This window comes from Micropterus salmoides, unplaced genomic scaffold (assembly GCF_014851395.1).
Source record: "Micropterus salmoides isolate LMB-PRFRI ecotype aquatic unplaced genomic scaffold, ASM1485139v1 Ms_hic_scaffold_22, whole genome shotgun sequence".
Lineage (NCBI taxonomy): Eukaryota > Metazoa > Chordata > Actinopteri > Centrarchiformes > Centrarchidae > Micropterus > Micropterus salmoides.
Genome location: NW_024041373.1, coordinates 7,560,458 through 7,579,280, shown reverse-complemented (window position 1 = coordinate 7,579,280; position 18,823 = coordinate 7,560,458). Strand labels below are relative to the sequence as shown.

General features: G+C 41.1%; 1 protein-coding gene across 3 annotated transcripts in view; it reads right to left on the bottom strand.

Moving 5' to 3' along the window:
• Positions 1-292: 292 nt before the first annotated feature.
• Positions 293-18,823, bottom strand: part of LOC119916913 (regulator of microtubule dynamics protein 2) — a 36,512-nt gene continuing 17,981 nt past the window's right edge. For all 3 annotated transcript variants that reach the window (XM_038736892.1, XM_038736893.1, XM_038736894.1), the window contains 9 exons: positions 17,243-17,420; positions 17,049-17,151; positions 15,678-15,738; positions 5,677-5,752; positions 5,089-5,166; positions 3,578-3,676; positions 1,616-1,669; positions 1,406-1,486; positions 293-1,279 (listed from right to left, as the gene is read on the bottom strand). In XM_038736892.1, the coding sequence (XP_038592820.1) occupies positions 1,226-1,279; positions 1,406-1,486; positions 1,616-1,669; positions 3,578-3,676; positions 5,089-5,166; positions 5,677-5,752; positions 15,678-15,738; positions 17,049-17,151; positions 17,243-17,420 (784 nt within the window). In that variant the 3' untranslated portion in view covers positions 293-1,225. The remainder of the gene's footprint in view (positions 1,280-1,405; positions 1,487-1,615; positions 1,670-3,577; positions 3,677-5,088; positions 5,167-5,676; positions 5,753-15,677; positions 15,739-17,048; positions 17,152-17,242; positions 17,421-18,823) is intronic.

Sequence of the window (18,823 nt, the reverse complement as noted above, 5' to 3'; positions counted from 1 at the left end):
TTTTATTAGAGTGCTCCTTATAGTGAATGCAGGGTGAGTTAATTTTTAGCTTTGGTTTGTCTCTCTGACTTGCTAACAGCGTGTAAACTGAAGCTCTGTGTCAGCTGCTCTTGTAAAAACGCTACACGTTGCTCTGTTGCTGTGTGCGTCGGCAAAGTCTAATCGTCCACTACACATGATAACACGTTACGCAGTTTAGTCAACCAGCCAGCATATCTAGAAACGCTACAGACTCTCTGTATTTATGTACATTTTTGGGCTCATTGCAGTTACTATCACTGTCTTCTAGACTTATTTGTTTTCATGTAATTGTCCACAGGATCATGCATTACCTATATAATATATAATCTTGATAATGCACACTTAGATGATTTTCATATGTTTACAAAAGGTATTTGCTGTTATTTTATTTCTTATGCAAATAAAATGGCAATTGTCTTTGTAGTTGTCAAGTGTAGTCAATATAAAACGGTTTCAGTGTGTGTATCAGTACATTTTAATATTTTTTGGCACATTTTTACAATATCGTGATAATACTGATAACCGTGATAATTTTAGTCACTATAATCGTGATATGAAATTTTCATACCGTTTTATCCCTAATCGGGAGTCTGCACAGGGTGTTTTATTTTGAAAGTTGACCAGATTCTCTGCCGTTCTATGTGACTTCCTGCCCGGTTTGATCTACTCTGTGCTGCCAGGGCTTTCGTCAAAAATAGACTAGCTACCTATTCTCTGCGGAGAGGAGAGCCACGTCTGGGATGCTTCTGGGACACGCGGCGGTGCGTCTGGTGGACTCACAAGCATTGACCAGAATGGCCGCGATAAGCTCCGGCAACAGCGGCACAGCCGTAACCCAACGCAGGCGGATTCATTGGACCTCTTACTACACACTGCCAACTTATGATTAATCCAACTTCTTTTAACAATTAAAATAAACAAAAACCCACCTCATAGAGTTGATTATTTGAGCGAGGGAAAACAAATGCTCTCACTGATTTGATACAAACAGGTGTGAAAAGTTTGTTTTCCACTATTAAAAAACACATTACAGTTCTGACTGTGGAAGCCTGTTGCTCCCATTGATGATATAATGCCATAGCACTCCTCCCTCCACTCACAGAGTGAATTAACATGGTGGTCTCTCAATACACTCTATATCCACACCTACACTGCTCATAGCACATGGAAATTACATTTCCAAAAGAATGTGCTATTGCTGTTGTCACACTCCTAGCGCTGGGCAGAGTAAGTCCAGCTCCTTTTGTGCCTCTTCATTCTGAGATGAAAAAAACATTTATTAGTATACAATAAAATAATTCAACAGTATACTATTCTGCCTGACAGATGATTTTATGAGATGGATATAAATACAATACTGCTACAGGTCAGTGATGAGGTCTACCTCTTTGGACACAGCATTCATTAAACAAGCAGCTTCACACATCTTCCGAGCCTTATCCCTCTGGCCCAGGTCTTTGTAGCACTGCCAAAGAAAAGGATAAACTGTCAAAGCATTGTTTGGTCTCAGTAGGACCCCGCAGTGCACAGTGTAGTCCCAAAAGAAACAAACAAAAGGGCAATGAAATTTCACCTTTAAGCTTCTAGTACTGACCTTAGCAAGAAACACATAGTTGAGTTTGGAATATCCTGGATTGAGCTCCTCAACCTGAATGGGGGGGAAAAAAGCTTTTAAAGACAATTTATCTCTGTATATATTGCAACACTACTCTAGTACTTCCCCAGTAAAGCTGTAATAGTACAGTAGCTGCTAATATTCATTTTGATAACTGTTTTAACTGGACTAGACGTCAACTAATCACATTAAGATTCAATGATCTGCATTTAGATGATCTTCACACAGGCATGGCCAACAGTTCAACCTGTATCATTATAAAGGCCTGGAACAACAGGGTTGACGTTTGACTTATTACTTGCCACTCTTTCTCCTGCAGCTCCTACAATCTAAACAGCTCTCCTACATTTAGTCGAGCTCAGATAACTGCTGGTTAGAGGCTGGGGACCTGTATAGCCCTGCAGGATGCTTTCTGTTAAAGTTCCTCAGCCTTACCGGTTGCTCTCTACCAGGTCACGAGCGACATGTTGTAACAAGGACCACTTAAATCAACTTGATGGGCAAGATGCACAGGAAAAGAGGAAGAGGCATGCACAGGAATACTGGTCAGAAGCAACATTAATTTCTCTACTATATAAACATTTGAAATGTGGGAACACACATTAAGCCTTTCTAAACACAGAGCATTTTGTCTTTAAAAAAACTTGGGTACAGGAGTGACCTGGAGGCAAGTTGCAAGTGAACGCATTTTTTTCTCATTAATCAGTGCAGCTCAGTAAAATCAATACTCCATAAGAAATTACACCATCTGAGCCAGTGGCAAAAACCCCTACTTTTGTGGACATACTCTGAAGGGGTGCAACTGTACCGCAAAGATTACGATGCGGCCCTGTTTTGCTGCTGCGTGCTGGTTCAATACTGGACCAATTTCAAAAGATTGTGTCCCAGTTAGTAACATAGACACAACAACGTGGGAAAATTGGTTCATGGCCAAGCGGGACACGTGGAAGTCCGTTAAACCTACATTCTACTGAACAGTCAGCAGGGTGTGACTCTTCTGGTTGCAAAGAAAAGTCCGACTGCATTAGAAATAATGGTAAAATTACCCTACTTTTCACCTTGAGGCTTCAAAACGCCAGTCCACAAACCAATGGGTGATGTCATGATGACTACCATCCACTTCTTTTATACAGCAGGGCTCAACAGGTTTGAAACTTATTTATGTTATTCTGTAAACATGTTTAATCTGTTAAATACATCCTGAATAAACTAAACTAAAATGTAATCAAAGTTAAAATTATGAAAAATAAAAAGGTTAACTAAACAATTAATGTGCTCCCTCTCCTGCTTACAGCCTTGTATTAAAAAAAACTTTACACAGAGCACAAGTCGCCTTTATCCTGATTAACAGGTTGCCATGGTAGCAACATGTCAATCACAAGGTAGTCCCTAAAGCATACGCTGATTTTTTGTCCATTTCCCCCTAAATAGGACCAACATTTACTAAATGAACATCATGCTGTGTTGAACAACACTTGAAACTAGCGACTGAGACCATAAACTCATTATGAAAGTGTTTACTGAGGTAATAATTCAACTGAGAAGTAGCAACATTTTATTTCTAATGGAACCGGACTTCTTTTAGCAACCAGCGGACTCGCCCCCTGCTGGCTGTTAGAGAGAATGCAGGTTTAAGTTCCGTCTGCATGGTTTCACTTTCAGACCCAGAGGTTGGCGCATGATTGAGATTAGAGAAATAACATTTGACAACCACTCGTCACGTCACCACAACTCTGGATTGGCCAACAGTGCGGGCAGTAACGGTTGCTAGTTCAAAAGTCCCGACATTACTTTTTACTGGCCCCGGAGCCATTAGGCCACAGTTGTTGTCGAAGCCTGTACAGTCTATGGTTGTGGCTGAAAAATACAGAAGTTACCCTAAAGTATTCCAACGTATGTAAAACAGTACAGGGAGGACTGATTGATATGAAATCACAGTACCTTCAGAAAATTCTTCAGTGCGTCTTCAACTGTGGAACTTGGAGGCTCTCCAAATAATGTTGTAGCAACCTTTCTCTCAATCCATGATAACTGAGCCACCTGGAAAATAATCAAACAACTCATGTTAAAAAAACAATTCTGCACATTAGCGTATAACTGCCCTATCTGGTTGAAAGTTTCAAATACTGGGTGTGGTCGGGTGTGGTTATATTAATGTGACAGGAATGTCACAGTGATCCTGGAGTCTATCTGTACATCACTAAAGCAAGGTGCAAATTAACCACTTGAGGTCACCAAAAAGAAGACTTTCAGGGGATACCTAATTGCTCTTTAAGACATCATTAATGAGCTGAAAAAGTTTCTCCCGATACAATTCCTTAAAACGTCATATCGACATTCCCTCAAAGTTCCATAGCAAAAAGCACGTTTTAATGGCATGAAGTGAAAACTCTACAATCATTATTCTATGCTTAACTATATATATATTTATATATTTTTTTTCCCCCTTTTGGTTCGTTAAACATAATTACCTCTCTGAGGAACCAGCAGTGAAATTAAGTGCTTTAACAGTTAACGGAAACAATGTTTATGAATTCTGTGGGTATTTATTTCTTAGCCGGTTTGGTTACATATCATTTATGTTACATATTATGTTACCCATTTCCACAGGTACACTTTTCTAATGACCCTTTTCACAGAAGATGATACTGGCCAGGAGAAGCCTGGGTCAAACATGTAGTCTCCCAGCCTCGCACCTTTCATTAGAGGAACATCTAATTGCAGGTGTAGCGTTGCTTTGGCACCTTTCAAACACAACCGCTGGCTGAATACAAACAGTAGATCATTGTTGAACATGAACGCGTCACAGACAGCTCATAAAACTCAATCTCTGAAAATATCAGGTGTTACTCCTCCACTAAATTTGCGCAGTCCCAACACTCCTTCTCTGCTACCAACAGTGTAGATAAGTATTATAAAATTTTATCAGAGCAATCTGTGTAATGGCTTCCTTCCTTTCAGGCAGTTAGATTGATAAGTGATAAATAGCTCATGAAACAACAGGAACACTCCACAGCATAACGTTTGTAAACCTTTATATCTAAATGACAGTAATTCATCATCACACATTATTTTCAAAAATTACCGGTAGTGATTAAATGACAGACAGACAAGGCACGACAGTAACAGAAACAACTGCTTTCTCTGAAAGAACATGAGCCAAATAGAGACAGAATGATAGTATATCCTCTGTACAATCTGATTTACAGCTAACAATGACTGGTGTTAACCTCCTGTAGCGCTCTCTGCAAATATGAATATATATGCAGAGGGAAAAACAAACCACAGGGAAATCTAAACAGTGGAAATGAATGAGGGGAAACCGTGGGTGGGTTAGGAAAGGGAGGTAGGAGGTCACACAGACACGTCAGCCTCTATAAATTCCCTGTTTGCCTGTGTGAGGAGAGATGGGAGAGATATGTGTGGTGCAGTGTGTCAGGAAAGTCACATACAGCGTAGCACCAGCGGCCCAGCAGGTAGTAAGACAAGGGGTCTTGCGGTTTCAGCTCAATGGCTTTATCCAGATGATCCTGGGAGGGGAGGCAGACAGACAGGAGAAGATTTTCACTGTTGATTCATGACACAGCTGCTGTTTCCACTACCTTCTGTTCTGACCTGATCTGTCCTGCTTCACCAACCCACAAGTATTTCACAAACACCTCTCACACACGCGATCTCGCCGAGCGACCACACACTCCTGGCTGTCATACACCCTCCCTCATTCTTTTCCGTTCTCCCTCTCTCTGATTCAGGTTATTTGTTCCCGTATCTTCCTACTCCGCACTCTCTCTCTTTCACCTGTCAAGAGTTTTGCAGGTACACAGTGTTTGGGAAAAGCCGCTGACAGAAGATAACATGCTACGTGCCACTGTTCCACACACTGTCTTATGCAACTGAATGGCTGTAGGAGTGGCTTACTGGCTTAAATGATATTTCCCACTACTACAAGTACATTCGAGAAACGCAGATATACATAAGCGAGCGTTTCATTAAGTAGTCACAACATATGAAACATATCAGTAGTGTCTGTTACAACTTACCTTAAAGATGTACCCGTTCTTTATTTTGTTCTGTACTGTGTCATATTCTGCCATAATTCCACACATGATGGCATACCTGTGGAGAGACAATATTATCTTGATCAGTTGTCTATCAGTTGCCTACAGGTCATAGTGCTAGGCTCCTCGTTTCCAGTTTTTATAGATTTTCACAGAGAAAAAAAAATAAAATATTATTAAATGGGAAATTGATTTCAACTGATTTCCATAAAATTTATGCCCCTCCACTTTAAGAGCACAGCTAACAAAATTATCCAAGAAAATGCTAATTAATATGTAGATTAAAAAGAAAACCCCTACAAATGGCAGTTTTAAAATCTTTTATTGTATCTTTGCACTTTCAGTGTTTTTATAAATTCAGAATAAACACAGATATACTCTGTTTTCATTGATACAAAAAGAAAATAATGACTTCTGATTTGCCCTATTGGGATGCATAAGCTTGGCTTGAACACAAAGGCATTTTTTCTCCTTTATTTACTCTGGCAAACTGAAAGGAGCATGCTTAAGATCCTCCTGCAGCAATCTGCTTCACATTCACACAGCTTATTACATTCACAAGTGTGAGACACAGACTAAAGGCTTTAGTATTGTTTTAACTGAAGTGCTTGTTGAACAGTGTCTAAAAACCTCCTCACCACCCACCTTTCTGAAATAGGAATTGGGGATGCTGCGTAAACTATTTTTGTAACTTTCCAAAACAAAAAGTATGCCCACTTCATGCATTGACTGCCCAGGTGTGCGGACGTGACAAAGTAGGCAGAGCTGGAACACAATTGCTCTCCACAATACAATAGTTGCGCAACAATAATATTGCGCAACTAATTGTCTCAAACTACATATCAGTTACCCCCATTTTTGAATGATTTTCACTCGCCTTTGAGTATGGCCGTCCGGAACACTGTTGCCTTAAGTGGTCGGACAACACCTCATATAAATTTGTTTGTTTGGAGCATACCCTAGCCTTACGACAGCTGGGGATTGAGTGTCTTACACAAGGGCACCTCAACACTATCACTTAATCCACCCGCCCAGTTGGTCCAGCAATTTGAGTCTTTGAACTTGCTCGACAAGATCACCTCTGTCTAGAGGTACTATGCCTCATCATTATGATGCGGATAGTAGAGTATCAGAGGAATTCACTTGTCTGAAAGCAGAATAAAGAAAGGAGCAAAAGACAGGATTGATTTTCACTGCACCATTAGCTCACCAAAGAACCGTCTTACTCTCAGCTGATACTGTACTTGTACATCGGTTAAAACCTCCAACTGGAAGAATCTCACATTTAGAGCCTTTCTGACAAGTTCGAATTAAATGAATGAAATGAATGAAAATTACAATGACACCAACAAGTAGTTTTTGCTTGCCCAGTCCTGACTGACTACAATACAGAAGTCATGCGTTGGTGGGGAGGGTTGGAGAGAAATTCGGCAGCACCTTTCAGTCACACCACCTTTTCTCTGGGTCACTAACAATGAGAAACCAAAAGGACATTAAAAAGTACCAACACTCAACCTTCTTTAGCAAGACTCTAGCAGAAAAAAGCTGCTTCACCTTATTTCTTCAACCACTAATTAATACACTGACTTGGACCAACGGGCAGGTGGAGGGGAAACAAAGAGCGATCTCAGCTTTGGGATCTGTAAGTCAACATGACGCTGTGGGTTTGGAGAGGAGAGGAGGGAGCTGATCAAAGTCTTTTCACCGCAAGACTGCTTTAATCCTGCTGGTACTCTGTCAAACACCACAGAGCGACATAAACACCTTTTTAAATGAAGGATCAGTGGGTACAAAGGTCATCTGACAGTGTCGTCTGACATGTTGGTGCTGATGGTTCATGGAATGTGCAATTGGAAACGGCGTGTGTGTACTGCGGTGTCTGGTGTGTGAATGGGTTTTTTAAGAGGGCATAATTGGGTGGTGGGCTGCTGTTCACTGCAGGCGCTCTTACTCTTTCTGTCTCAATCTATGGATTGTGATCAGGCACAGCATGCCGACACAGATTACAACACTGAGGAAAAAAATGACGAGATGAAGTGAGCTGTGGTCTACTACATGATTAGCAGATAATTACTAAATTAAGACAAAGTAGGTCTTTCTCACTGGCAAGTAAGAAACTGGGTGATTCGACTTCAGTTGACAACACTCCAACCATAACCTGATGAAAATATACCAAAAGAAAAAAAACATTCAGGCAGTTATAACTGGGTGAAACATCATGCAAACATTAATCTATGTGCTAAGTGCTAACCAACATTACTCCTACTTAGTATGGGCGGTGTGGAAAACAGTGATAAGACAAGTACAAACCACATCACTTTCAAGTTCCCTAAATATTCTCTGCAAAGCAAACAAAGGCAGATGAATTGTGTGTAACTGTAACCAAAAAGATTTGAGTTTATTTTCTTAAGGTAGCGCAGGGCTGCTGCGCTGCCGCTGGTTGGCGCTCGATGAGTGCAGAGATGCTATCTGTTTGCAGTTGTGCTGCCTGGCTTCCAACGAAAACAGACTGCTGGATGTGAAGGCTTTGAGCAAATCCATCACAGGTGACTAAATATCTGCTGTGAGGAAACAGAGCCAGGACAGTAGCTGGTCTGCGCCTGGCCACACAACATTTTAATCAAAGTCTGAGCTCCTGTCATACAAGTAGTAAGAGTTGATGACAGCATCCATTGGTTAAATGTTCTGGCTGCATGATACAATTTTAACAAATTGAAAAAACCAAAGTAGTGGCTCAAAAATAATTAGTGAAAAGTGTGAACAATTCTCATTTGGAGCTGGTATATTTGAGCATTTAACAAAAATATTACTTAAAAAATACGTTTGCTTGATTAAACACTTTTCAGCCACACTAAAAGAAATGTCAATCTTCAGAATTTTGAGATAATTGCACACGGGAAAAACAATGTCTGCAGACACATCTGCACGCAGCCTTATTAGTGTGGTTGTTGTGGAACAATATTAGTGCTCCCCTTTGTTTTAATTTCACAATTCTACTACTCACAGAGCTGCTAGCATGACTCTTATTCCTGCTCTTTCCTTTTCTGGATCACAGTAGATTGAATATCGTTGGGTTTTGGACTGTTGACGAACAACACAAGTAATATGCAGACATCACATTGGTCTGTGGGAAATGGTAGCAATCATGTTTCCATATATTTGGACAAGGGACGTCCCGATCTGATATTTACGATCGAGATCGGGCTGATCAAGGCATTTTTTTTACTTTTCTTGAGCATGAACCTCAGCCTGATCCCTTGTTTTGCATTAGCTGTCACACAAGTGTCATTAACAGAGAGCAGTTTGTGGCAGTACGTGACTAAAATGTCTGCAGTGTGGAAATATTTCAAATTGGAAAACAAAAGCAGTCCAACAGCCACTTGTAATGTCTGCAAGGCGGTAGTAAAATATCCAACCTGAGTGAAAAATCTGCATGTACCACTCGAGCAGGTAAGCAAAAGTTCAAAGCCAATCAAAGCTTACATGAAGGGTTCCATGATTGTCAAGACCCTGCGACATCCCATCACACGAGAGATGTAAACGTATTGTTTAAATAAGAAGCCCTCAGTGGAATCTAAGAAACCTATTCGGCCAGCAGTGATGCTACGTTACGTCTTTGGCAAGTGAGCCTTGTATGTGGGCTAATTAAACAGAGTCACAATCCAAGCTGGACAAACGCACTGAGCCAAAATAGTTTTTGTTGGTGCAGCATGTTGCAGCCATGCAGCTACCAGAATTACAGTGTTTCTGCCGTTGCTCTACGTCATTAAACCGCACTTTTGCTGCGCTATCATGCGCAGTAGACCCTGGTGCCAGCAGGAAGTAGCCATGTAGTAGTGTTATATAGGCCCAAAATTGGCTTCACTCTCCATTCAAACCCGCAGCGTGGCTTGTCTATTCATTTAACTATGGAATCACAGCTTTTCAGAGTATTGTGTGTAGAGCGGGCAGAGCGGCGGGACAGAGCCGATGCTTGCCCGTTCAAAACAAAGTTGGAGAAATACTGAGGGACATGGCGATCTGTGGCCACTTGAGCAGCTCATTACACAAAAACATGAGCGTGATCAGTGTTTTAAAAGCTGTTGCCAATGTGTCAAATTTTCAAGAAATCTGTTCAATCAATATTTTACAAAGCTTTGACAATATTTTGGGCGCATGCCAGGTGTCCACATACCAGCCCATAGTCCTCCACTGGTTTCACATCATAAATGCACACGAGGAGCAGGAGTAGACGCAGTAGTATAAACATGATTTTAATAAATAGTTTGTTAATAAACTCTGTGTAACTTAAACATTTTTCACTGTGCTCTTTTTTTTCCCCATTTAGGAGCACATGTGCTCCTGGGGAAAAAGGTTAGTGCAGAGCCCTGACCTGAATAGGGTTCACTCAGCTAACTCAGGCAAAGAATGCTGGAGAATTTTATTTAATTCAATGTACTTTAAGTGTGCACTGTTCAACTGTATTCTCGGGGAAAATACAAGTATCGTATAGGGACTGGGAATCGGCAGATATTAAACTTAAAAGCCTCGGATTGGGACAAAAAACGTGGTTGGAACTCCAACTGCAAATTAATCGCTAATAAAAAAAAAATTATTCATTTCACTCCTTGAAATCACCCACAGCTCAGAATGCAACCAATTAGTCATTCCTCTCCTGTGGTTGTGATTAAATGCAATTATCTTACTAGATACCAGAGAGGAATAGTGATCATAACGGAGATCGAGCATTGCCCAGGTGAGGGCTGTGGGAGAGAATACTCAACAGTCAGGCTACTGGCAAGACATATTTTTACTTCCCTCTGATTGGCAAACATTATTCAGCATGTAGCAATTTTGGCAGTGTTTGCTAGTGACAGGGCTGCGTTGGCTCACTCTGCACCTGGACTTTCTCCTATAGAGTTAGACTGGGGGGGAGTTTGCATTTGTGATTATTTTAAAGTTCATCCTCATCCTATGCTTCTGTCTTCTATATGCATTATTAACAAAAATAAAACATTAAATAGATCAGATTTAATGATATAGATCAGATCAGATTTTCTGCACCCTGGAGGAGATGGAGTGTGTGTAGTTTTTGGTGTTATGCAACATTTCTATTGTGATTGTGTGAAACAGCACCACGACAGGTAAGGGGAGGGGAGATGGGATGTGAAGATGTAGGGAGGTGTGTCCTGCCTCAGCCAACCCGCTGTTGTTTATCCTTTCCTTTCTTTCTGAGTTGAAATACTATCTCTCTTTGACTGTCTAATGTAAGGTACGAAAAAGGAAATATCAAGAGGAGGAGGAGGAACGGTGGCGGCAAAACATGACAGGGTCAAGATGAGAGGAGGATAGAACAATTAATTGCGCAAGGTTAGTCTGTGGTTTTATCCCGGCTCAGTGAAATCCCCCACTCCACTGGGCAAAAACAGAAGGGCCTACATGTCAGCTGCCTGGCGGAAACAGCAGATTGATTTCAGCCTTCACATCAAAACATAGAGAGCTCATTCAAGACAGAGAGGGCCAAGCGGGACTCCAGGCTAAAACTTGTACAGAAACAGGAGGAGGAATTTTTAAAGACCACGTTGGTGAGATGTGTGGGAGTGTGTGAAGTACGCTGATAGACTTAGCCCCTGACAGAATGAGCTGATAGCGTTTGCATGGGAGTTGGGATTTACTGGTGTGTGTCAGAGTACAGTGAGGTCTGAAGTTTACACACACACACACACACACAGTTTCCACAGTGAACAGAGCACAATGCTGCCACGGTGACATTTAGATGATCGCGTCAAACAGGGGCACGTGTTTGAAATTAAAGTTGTCTTTGTAGAGTTCAAAGTGACCCCATACTGCCCCCTCCTCTGGCTAGCACTGCCACAGGCTTCCTGCTTAATCCGTGGGCCTTTGTATCATCAGAGAGGCCCTATAGTCTTTACATGGGCTGAATTCACACTGTCAGGCCATTGAAAATGCATCTATAAACAAAGCCGGCGATACAAGAATGCAATCACATCCCGCAGCTGTCAGCCTGCTGAGATTATACAAACAGGCTTTGCGCTCACTGTCACCAAAGCACCACGTCTAACCCAACGCAGGCATACTGTATGCTCACTCACACACATTCATACACACAAAGACAAAAACACATCTTACGCTATATCTCACTTGTGAACCACATACCAGGCCGACACGACAGCTACACATTACTGGAGTGCTTTTGAAGAATGAAACCTGAGGGTTGGAGGCGTCTACTTTGAAACACACAGAGAATTTGAAAATTTAGGGGATGACAGTGTGGAGAGCTATGGAGACGCTGATGGTATTCATCTCAATGGTGCTTTGACTGAAGTGCCTCAGTACACTTCCAACTTCAAAAAAGTCCTCATCCACCTCTCCAGGGAAAATTTACAGAGATTTGTTGCATGACAGAGTAGGAAAGTACGCGTAAGCTCTTGTGAAGTGACGACTGTTACATAGACATCACATTCAATCATCACTTCAGGTCTTCAAATGGCAAATGTACAGCCTCCCAGAAAGGACGCTGCATGTTTCTGACTGAATGAAGTTCACAAATGGCTTGCAACTTGTAGATGCACATCAGAAAACAACAGTTTTTAATAAAGCTTTTGGTTATATAGTCTAATCCCTGGTTCTATGATAATGTAGTTATGTCGTCTGTTATGTGTACCTACTTCACATTTTTTCAACTTGGAGTTAAATATACACTTATGTGAATGTGGACACAGGATTGTTGAGGATGATACTAATATCGATATTGAAGTGTTTAAAAAAATCTTATCAGCTGATCTAGGGTTGGGCCCATAGACGATGCCATCGTCCATCGGCGATGTCTGACAGATGGTCGATGGTTGAGCAGGCATCGTGATTGTAAAACCTGCTTGTAGACATTGTGCAGGCAGGTCACTCTGGGTATTATAATGTTTCAGACATGTCGGCTCTTGACACAATAATATTGGAAATGGTTTGTCGTTTTGTTCTCATTTGGACAAAATGCAAATGAGAGGCAATTATCACCACAATGCTTTCATTTTAATGGTATGTTGTGACGCATTTGACCTTTATCAAAAAATTGCAGCTCCTGCGATATTTGCAATATATATTGCACTTGGCAATTTCAATAATTTATTTAATAGTTCAGCCCTAGTAGGCAATGGAAGTGTGTACCAATTTTAGTTGTGTCAAAGGCTGGGTCTTTGTTGGGGCACAGCCTATTCTTCATGGGCCGTGCCCCTACAAGGAACCTGAACCTGCTCCTCCTCCCCAAACAAGACGGACTAGTCCAAACCTTATTTTACCAGCACACAGTGAATTATGGGATACTGTACAAGAGTACAAAGTATACACTGTTTGTGTCCCCAAAAATGTAGTCAAAAAGAGACTGCATTAGGAGGAGCCACTGAAAGGAGGACATGCTTTATTTGCCCGTTAAGACTTAATTGGTCTATATTCAAAAGTATGTGGGGATCCAGGCCCTTAAGTGGTATACAGTTAAAGCAATTGTAACTTTCACAGAGACACAGTGCATTCACCAACATCTGTGCCATGGAAGCTACAGGAACAACAGAGCAGGTTTGCTGAGACTGTCCTCCTCACGCTACATGCTAAGATGTCACTCAAAGATGTCTGAGTGAATATGCATTAGGTCACTGTGGTTTACCGGCTACAATTTCCTGATATACTGCATCTCCCTTCGGCCAATTGCCACAAATAATAATAATAATAATGTTAAAACTCATTTGGTGGGAATTGTAATTATGCTCTAATCCTCCAAACTTGCAGGTATTTACAGGTAATAAACGATGAAGAAACTGTGGCCTCTTCTTTCTACTACTGTTTATGTGTTGGTGATGAAAATCGTATACGTATATTCATTTCGACATTACAGTAATGACATAGTTTGTGTTGTGCTATATATTTCATCATTGTATTGCATGCACATTTCAGTTGTGCTGCATCATTTTCATTTGTGCATGTATTTTAACAGATTTGAAAAAAAGCTGTTACAAAAATGTAAGTTTAAAATCATCTGTTAGATCTTACACATTAAAAGAAACATTCTGCATCCATTTGAATCCATTCCAAAACCTTGACAGAGTTAAATTAGGGTAGTTGGCAATGGAAAGGTTCTGACTTGGGTTATGCAAAGAAGTCTCTATAAGTAGCTTCAGAAGCAGGGAACATCTGCCAAATTGTGACTAGCTGGGCGGCATTCAGGAAAACAGGTAACAAGTTTTCTCACGGCATCGGTACTCTAAGTAAACAGTTACCTCAGACATAAACTTCCTTGCAACACTGCCTGGCACAGTCCCCAATCCCTGCCTCCTCCCCTCTCAAAGTGCGGCTTTACCTACTTTTCCCTGTCCATTCGATTTAGACAGAGTTTCTGCTCAGTTTAAGAATCTTACAAATTCCATTAGTGGATATAGGATTAAGCATTAAGCTTTTCTAAAGCTGTTGCTCTTAATTAACTAAACAAACACGGCCTTCTATTTCACTTGACATCGAGTGCTGCGGTATGTGCAATGAGCTAATGCTAATTATTCCTTAACGAATAGAGCAAACAGAGCTGCTGGCTCGAGCAGGCAGTTAGGGTCTATTTTCCATGAGAACACTTCAAACGCATGTATACAGTTAGTAACCACATGATCTCAATTACACAGGACACTAATTCAGGGTGTGTAATAAATGGTAACAAATACATACACTGGGGAAACTATTAACATTACATAAAAAAGCAAGCACAGGACACTGTTTACTGTATGGATTTCATATATGCTCAATGCTGAACAGGAGTTAAACAAAGCTAAATAAAAAGGGGGCCCCCAGCAGTTGCAAGCTGATCTCAAAAGCTGCATCTGGTGCAATCTTCATCTCTCTATTCCAGCCATGGATTCCATGTATGATCAACAGTCAAGTTTTGACATGAGCAGTGTTCCAGATGAGGAATGCACCACTGGGGCCTGCACAAATACAAACGGGATTCATGCCATCAGGCCCACTCTGCACAACTAATTAAAAGCTTGGGGATTTTTCCCTGAGTCACAGAGCAACCAGGGAGGTATACAAGGGGAGAGGAGGCTCACCTGATTTCCTTTGTCTGAGAATGACCTACGGCTGCAAAATTCCTCTTAACTTACTGTTATGCTAGGGACCATTCAGAAATCAGGGAATTATTAGCCATTTTGACCACTAGCATCAGACATGCAACAAAAATGTCTTAAGATATTTCTGTGGGACAAGTCAGACAATAGACCACAGCAGACAAATGTTATGAGCTGGACACAAATCCACATTGCCTTTGGCACCACATGTATCATCAGCATAACCCCAAGCACTAAAGACAGAAGACCATTTATCACATGAGTTACTACAAAGTAACTGTCAGTCTATCTGAGCTAAGTTAACCTAGGTCGTGTTTACATTCCTAAAACTGGATGTGATGCTATCAGGTGGCTGAGGGGGTGGTCTGCAGTAAGGAGATGTTTGGAAGGTAAGCTACTATTATTTCACAAACATGCATGTCTGCAAAGCATGCAGCAATGCTCTGGTAAGAACCACTGTTTCACTCTCATTTCACAAAATATGCACTTCTCACTGCATTAACATTAACATAATTCACATTTAATTCACTCTTTACCCCTGTGGGCTTTCTGAGATGTTCCTCTGGACTCATCTATGTTTTATTTGCTAAACTGCCCAAAGAAATGGGGTCAAACAACCATTCAAACAGGAACTGCTGCTCCAGGCAGACACGTCACTCAAAAATCCATCGTGCCCAACACCTTCACCTGGAAAAAGTTCATGTGTTTATTCCTTTATTCATAGGTGATTCATACAGTGGGGCTCAAAGACAGCATGTCTGTATATTCAAGTATCCTGGATTGACTTGCTTTGGAAATGGCAGCTCTAAAGACTTTATTAAAACAGAACACAATGTAGCTTTTAAATGATGAAAGTGCGTGTAGAAGGAAACAACTCAAACATACCACTGATGACACTCAGGACATGTAGGGTTCAGACTCACTGCTTCCTCACCAACTTTCTTCCCTAAGAGGAAAGAAAAAAAGATATACAACAGATAATGATGCGCCACTGAAACAAAAATTCAACACACACGATTCACCCCTGACATTGCTGTTCACACGACAGAAGAACAGAGGATGGATTAGTACAGCCGAGGAGAGTGTTGACTGAGAAAACACAACAGGATATACATAAATCAAGAAACATCCCAGGGAGCTGGATTAAAGCAATAAAAACAGTGACAGGAAATACAATCCAAGAAGAGAGATCAGTTTTAAATCCTTCATCACAAGTGTCTCATTCCATCTGTCCTATTAATATCTAAATGAATGTTAAATATGATGGTCTGTTGCTTTAAATAGCCATGCCTCTGAGGCTGTCAAATGCTTTGACACAGGTGTCTTTGCAGGAAGCACCTGGCCAGCTCTAATTAGAGGCACATTGATGAGGAAGGATTACAGAGAAACAGGTCAATCCAGTCTGAACTACAGTAGAATCACAAAACAGCCTCTGTTTGAGGGGGGGGGAAGCATTATGGTCTGCAGTGCAAAGTCTGAGTGTAACACAAGACAAGCACGGAAGGTCCTTGTACCTTGCTTTTAAAGAGCCAGAGAAACATTTTGTCATCATGAAGTTGACTTTCAGACTGTAAGGTGTCCCTCTTTGTAAAGTGCATGACATGTTTATTTATAGTATGTGGAAAACATTTGCATAGCAATTTCACACTGATAACTCAATAGCAATAGTTTATCAGAAAACTTGGCAAATGTGTTATGGAGCTAATAGACTGTGTGATAACAAGATTCTAAAAAGCTCAGTGTAGTGTGTTTCACACTGTATGAGAGAGCTCTAATGAAATCTTGGTCACAATCGTAACAGTCAAAGAAAGGGTGCAGTACTGTACGCCAATTAAGGATTTGACCTTAAACTTGACTATAAATGTCAAGTGTCTTCTACCAAGAACCAATAATCAGTGGGCACAACACAAAGGTTAACAAGGGCTTTTCTAGGGGTGTTGTTCATTTAGCATCAGTACTGTGTTACATACATATTGGAGGAGTATGTATATAGTATTTTCAGGCTGGAATGACATATTAGCACCAATATGGACCTTATGAGTGCTTTCCTAGTAAAACGGATGACTATACAACACTTAACGATTTCACTTGCAGGTAATCCTTTCTGGTCCATTGTATTCTGTGTCCTCAGTCTACTTGTAAATTACCAAACATTGTTTCTGGCGGTTGACCAGCATAACAGGGTCAACCCCCAGTATAACAGATATTAGGGCACCAAGGGATGTGAGGCAAATAACACATTGTTGGGTAGATTACCTGTTTCTGCATGGGTCTTCTTCTCCTCCAGAGTGGAGCTGATGTCATGAACATCACAGTGAGCTCGGACTAGCCGCCAAAGAAAATCTGAGTTCTGTCCAAACTACAGAAATACAAGTGTAAGGACACACTGGTCTGTCCCAAGCTACAGAACTACTAACACCATTCAATTGAATTTAACCAATATAACACACCTCCCGTCTATGCTCCAAAAGGAGGTTAAGACTTTCCTTTTTGTCCCCTTCAGTGCCCTGATGCAAACTGTCAATCCTCTCAAGGAGGACAGACAACTTGTCTGCAGGTTGTTCTCGATCCCCCTCTTCTGCATCACGTAGCTCGTCTTCCTCGGAGTCTGTCAGTGCAGTCATATACCTGGAAGCACAAACAAACACAGAGCATGACATATTGGTAAAAGATAAAGGTGTAGCATCAGTCGGCATGTGCAATTAAACCTTAAGGAAGTGGATTGGGACTGAATATCTAGGTGGTTCCAAACGGGCTGACTGTCTCCATCCTGTACACCTTGGCCTCAGCAAGCATCAATCAGCAGTCTTAAAGTTGCCCGTTGCCCTGAGTTACAAGACGATGGTCTGTGTCCCAGTAACCATCCTCTACTTATAAGGTGGAATGAAAACACTTCAGGTGAGCAGCTCAGCAATTGAAACCCTGTCTTTATGAGCATTTTTACAGAATTTCTGCCAAGTGCTGATTATAAAGGATCAATCTTCACTGTCTGTTTACACACAACTGGCACAGGGTTTGTTTACATAAGTGGGCCACTTAATTGTTTATAAACACTAGCTGTTAAGACACTTTTGACGTCTTAACGTGGATACCTGAAGGCTTTTCCCCGAACACACTTGTTTGCCAGGGTGAGGCACGCAATACTCGCATTAGATGTTTTATGGTGCCCTTTCAACCACTGTAAGTATGTACAAGCACACTAAGCTAACACTTAAGAAGCAGCAGTAAAAAGAGCTATATTAATGGTATAGGTAAAATTAAAGACATAGACAAGGGGGAAAATATGAAAAGCCTCTATTAAGTGTTGGCAGAAGCTGCATGTGCGTCATTAGTGGTTAAGGGAATATTTTGGGCTGCGAGCCATGGTTCTGGGAGATGTGTCAGAGCGGGCCACAGACAGAAACACGATGGACCCAACAGGTGCCTCCTGCCAGAGGCTGCTTCCTGACTCCACCCCACAACACACACCTTCAACCCTGAGTGCTGTGATTACAGGAGTAATACGAGGGCATTTGAGATTTTCCTCAGTCAAGAATAACTTGCCACGGCTGAAAAAGTAGGAGATCAAAACAGAGCTAAAAGGAGAGTGAATATAATGTTGCTCAGTGTATAAATAAGCAACTGTTAGCTAACAAGTACACTATTTCAACTTAAAATGTGACAAATACTATTCCAGGGTTGTGTTGTTTAAAATAAAATATATCTGCTTTAAAGCTGATTTTTCAAATATTTTCATATAAACAATGGCTCAAATTACTTATTTCCTCTGCCCCCACGTGGCCAAAATTTTAGTTTTAAATGCAGGTTTAAAATGAGCAAATGTCAATGTTGCTGAATTGCGGCCACAAGTTATAATTACAAGATAATAGTAAACACTAAAAGGTAGTATAACAGCAGCACATGAAGATATGAGTCATACTGTTAGGGGGGGAGACTCAGTAATGCCTCTTACTCAGCAATATCTAGTTTCCAAACATTAGCCACCATAAGATACTGGTCACACCAGGCAGAGTAGAGAGGTGGTGCCAAAA